The following is a 4,818-nucleotide window of genomic DNA, read 5'->3' as shown; positions in this document are numbered from 1 at the left end:
CATTCATATTTACTTACATTCATATCGATCAAGATGAGATGTGTTTTTTTTTTTTTTTTTTTTTTTTTTGGCACATTAAAAATCGTTATAATACATATAAATCAAGATTAGAATACAAATACATATTTTCCAAATGTGTGCCTAAAATAGTTTCTCTGGTTCCATCTCCTGTTCCTAAGCAAGTTCTTGAACACGAATATTGATGTATTTTTGTAATATTTCATATTGTACAATATTGTTTCCGTTACCAGCCATAAGACTGCTTTCATGTCTTTTCTGTTATTCGCTATGTGAGTCCCTATTATTTGAGTAGCACAGGTCATATTAATTTTCATCTGGCTTTTAATTATTTGTTCAATCCAATTCCATAATTCTTTAGAATATGAGCATTCTTTGATCCTATGCAGATTCGTATCGATTTTGTTACATATGTCGCAAATATTTTCCGTTTGACCCCTGACTTTATGTTTGCTAAGTTTTTCTTTGTTAGCATAAATATCATTTAAGATTAGATATAACATTGATTTTGCGTCTGAGCTAAGGAAGTTCTTGCTAAAATTTTCCCAAACGGTAAGCCAATCGTAGTTTGGAAATTTCAATTCAATTTTTGGAACATATTGGTCCTTGACTAACAATGAATCGTATATCAAAGCAACCGTATTCAAATAATCGATGGATTTGTATTGCATAGCGATGTTAATCCATTCGTTGGTATTCCGGGACAGTTTATGTGTGTATGGACAATTCAGCATAAAATGCATAGTTTCTCTTAACGTCGAGTTTGATCCGTACAAAATTTGTTTTATAAACAAGGCTTTTAACTTTTCCTCTACATTTACCAATGTTAAACCACCTTTCTCGAAGGGTAGGAAAAGTTGTCTTGCATCTACTTTAAAAATCTGAGAACCCCAGAAGTAACGAATAACTAGTTTTTTTAATTCTTCTATATGGATTCTGTCCGGTGCTAAAATTTGTCCTACATACCAGAGTTTACTTAATATAAAGGTATTGATAATCCAAACTTTCTGAATAATATTTAGATTTCTAATCCCTATCGATCCCAAAGCACATTTGCATCGGGTTATCAAAGTTCTGTAATTATTATCTGTCATTTCCTTCCAATTTTGTTCGAATATAACGCCTAATATTTTTAACTGCCTTTCCTCTTTAATTTTTTGTGGTCCTATCATAATATTATTAATTCTTAGAAATCTCGATTTTTTTAGATTCAATTTGATACCGAACGTTGTTCCATATTCATCTGATATTTTTAAGACTGTATCGAATTCTAAATCTGTTCTTATAATAATCGTAACATCATCTGCGTATGCAATTATTTTAATGAATTCACTGTCAATAAGAATTCCAGTTATTGACTGATAGACTTGTCTAATGAACGGTTCTAGATATAAAACAAATAATAGCATAGATAAGGGACAGCCTTGTCTAACTGATTTTTCAACCTTGAAGCTGTTTGTTAGATGTCCATTGAATAATACCCTCGACGAAGCATTTCGATATAAATTTTTTATGCAATTCACTAACTGCGATGGGATATTGTACGCTTCTAACACTTGCCATAGTCTGTTGTGATTTACATTATCAAATGCTTTTTCCATATCTAAACTAAAAATTGCTGTCTTGAATCTTTTCGACTCGTTTCCTTTAGCTACTATAGTTCTCAACTTATCAAGACTTTCAATACAAGACTTGCTGGCGACGCATGATGTTTGTCCTTGCTCTATCACTTTTCCTAAAACCTTTTGAATGCGATTGGCAATAATTTTAGTGAAAATTTTGTAATCGCAGTTCAAAAGGCTAATAGGTCGATAGCCTGAGATGTTTTTAGAACAACCCGATTTTGGAATCAATGTTATATACCCTTCGCAAAATCCAGAAGGGGGAATAACATCGCCATGCAATAATTCATTGAAAAGTTTCAGCATGTCAGTTTTAGCAAATCAAAATGTTTCATATAAAATTCATAGTTTATGCCATCAGGCCCCGGTGTTTTTCTTCGTACAACTTAGAACAACTTGTTTTAGCTCGTCTTCGTTAATATTCTGTATCAAATTATTAGAATCTTGTTCTCCTAGCTTCTTGTTTATGTACTCAAGAGATTCACAATGATCTTCAGCAATATTTTGCTTTGCGAAATTTTTTGAGAATTGTTGGAAAATAAACTTTTTTAAATCATTTGTACCACTAATGATAATATTGCCATCATACATTCCTGTTATAGTTTTGCTTTTTAAACTTTTATGACGAGCTATGATTTGATAAATATTGACTTTTTCTTCATTCATGATACTGTTAGCAGATAGCCTCTCTTCCATGTGCTTCATTTTTTCATTTTCGATTTTAAATATTAGAGATTTAGTAAAATTCATTTCGATGCTTACGTCTTCATTCTCATTCTGTTGATTTGACAGTTCTATCAATGTCCTATAAAGTTCAGATTTCCTCTCAGCTATGTCACGATTGAAGTTAATACTTTTCCTTTTATAAAACTGTTTAACTTTTGATTTAAAGTGAGTTGTCCACCAATGGTGAAAGTTGTTTCCGTAAGCTAGTCTATGCTGCAATTCTTCATATTCAAAGCAGAACTCATTTTCAATGATATCGTCGTTTATGAAGGCTGTATTGATTTTCCAATAACCTTTACCATAATGCTTACCTAAGTGATCCTTATCTATGTTAATTTTCATCGAAATTGCTCTGTGATCTGAGAATGGTACGCTAGTTGTTTCAAATGAAAGGACAGAATCTAAGAATTTTGTAGACGCATAAAACCTATCAATTCGAGAGGCAGAAGATCCTCTGAAAAATGAAAATTGAGCAGACTGTCCTTTAATTGTCCTTTCTACATCTTTTAAATCTAACTTTGTTACTAATGTTTTCAAACTATAACAGTAATTTTTTGAGGTTCCCTTAGAGTCATTTGCATCTAAGATGCAGTTGAAGTCGCCACCGACTATGTGATATTCAACGTCCGACTTATTGAAATGGATTGCAATTTCTTCTGAATAAAGCTTGTCCCTCTCCTTTTTATACTGATAGCCAGCTTGCCCATACACATTTATGTAATTGATATTGTTGATTTTTACAGAAATTATCCTACCACTAGGGTCACAGGTTACGTCACTGTAATTCAACCCTCTTCTTATCAATACCGCTGTTCCTTGACTGCTCCCTATGTTGACGATCGCAAAGTGTGACTGGATAAATGAGAAATTTCGGAAGGATACTTCCTGACAAAAAACTATATCTGCATTACTGTTAGTTACGTAATCTTTGAATAGTGAAAGCTTTACCCGGGTCTGAATAGCATTTAGATTAATGCTTGCTATTGTTCGACAGTAGGACATGATTGATTTGTCTTATTGCTCCTGATACCTTTTGCTGACGCGGACCTACTTTTTTTTATTTTTTTGGTTTGACGCTTCTGTGATCTTATTATTATCTGGTATACCGGCGGGCAGCTCCTTGTCATCATCATTACCTCTTTTGTTTCTTCTCTTATCCATAGATCTCCCTTGCCTCGGCGACTTCGATTCACTGTGCTCACTAGCAGCTACGAGTGTTCGAAGCGGCGAAATGTCCAGCTCCTTCATGCGATTTGCGTATTCGATGGATGCTCCAGATGACTCACCCAGCTCCATCTGATTTTCTAGAACTGGCATCACATCTATCTGAACCACTTGATGATTGACCGGTTCCGCACTCGTTGTAACTGGTGTGATTCCTTTGATGACATCAGCGAATGAGGAAAGCTGCTGGTTCCCAGTGTTCTTTTGTTGTGCCTCCATTCTGTTCTGAACCGAAGAAAGGTACCGGCAATCAGCCTTCACATGTCCCTCCTCTTGCAGATAAAACACCGATTACGCAACCCTTCGTAAAATATGCGACACTTGAGGTGTCGTATGTACAAGGCTGCTGGAATTTCCGATTTGACCTCCATATGCACTCCACGTGTTCCGCTGTACGCATTGAACCCAAGATCCGTAGGTAGCTTTTCACGAATAATCTGTCGCACCGTACCAAATTTTGCCATGATTTTTGTTATATCTGAATCAGACACCTTCTAAATCAGGTTGAAGATCCTCACGTAACGAAAGAATCCGTCAGCTGAAACCACGTGTACTTGAGCAGTGTTGCCATTTTCATACTTGAAAGTTTCTGTGTCACGCAAACGTTTCGTTATCTCCTTGACCACTTCCTCATCGATGCACTTTACGTAGAATGTATTCTCCTTTGGATCCCGGTATACTGTGTGCACATCCGTGTCTTTGATTCCCAAATCCTTTGCCACAAAACATATTGCTTCCTTAATTGAGGGCATAGCCCCATTCTTTCCAAATTCAAAGCCAATTGTGTTTTTCTTCTGTACACGATCCATCCTTTGTTCAAATCCGTTTATTGTTAAGGGGATCGCCCCTGACCTTGACCACTAACGATAGAAAAAAAAAAACTAGATTTATGGAGCGAAAGCACAAAGCGTGTGCACACGATCGCTTCTGATCTACCTCTGTGATCCTCACCCAGCCATGATGAATACTATTCTCTTGCTTTCCCGATTTAAGGTGAAGGTGGGTTGAGTACCAAAACAAAGCTTTGATAGTATTGGTACAATAAAAAACTTTCATATACTGTAGTAGTATTGGTGTCGTATTTATAAAAAAACAAAGAATATTAGTAGGGTGGTTCAAAAAACGACCCAGCACCACCACGCTCACTCGATTCCGTCCTACGCTCCGACTGTCCTCAAAAAACCGATTTGAACAAAAACTGGTTGAGCGCAAGCCGATTTAAGTTTGT

The 4,818-nt window shown here is 35.7% G+C and overlaps 1 protein-coding gene across 1 annotated transcript in view; it reads right to left on the bottom strand.

Annotated features, from left to right (window-relative positions):
- LOC134203011 (uncharacterized) overlaps window positions 1-3,809 on the bottom strand; it is an 8,777-nt gene extending 4,968 nt beyond the window's left edge. Inside the window, exon 1 of the mRNA XM_062678003.1 lies at window positions 3,473-3,809. Within this exon, the coding sequence (XP_062533987.1) occupies window positions 3,473-3,809 (337 nt within the window). The remainder of the gene's footprint in view (window positions 1-3,472) is intronic.
- Window positions 3,810-4,818: the final 1,009 nt, after the last annotated feature.

Source organism: Armigeres subalbatus, unplaced genomic scaffold (assembly GCF_024139115.2).
Source record: "Armigeres subalbatus isolate Guangzhou_Male unplaced genomic scaffold, GZ_Asu_2 Contig1575, whole genome shotgun sequence".
Taxonomy (NCBI): Eukaryota; Metazoa; Arthropoda; class Insecta; order Diptera; family Culicidae; genus Armigeres; species Armigeres subalbatus.
The sequence above is the reverse complement of the archived record's forward strand: the minus strand, read 5'-3'. Positions and strand labels throughout refer to the sequence as shown.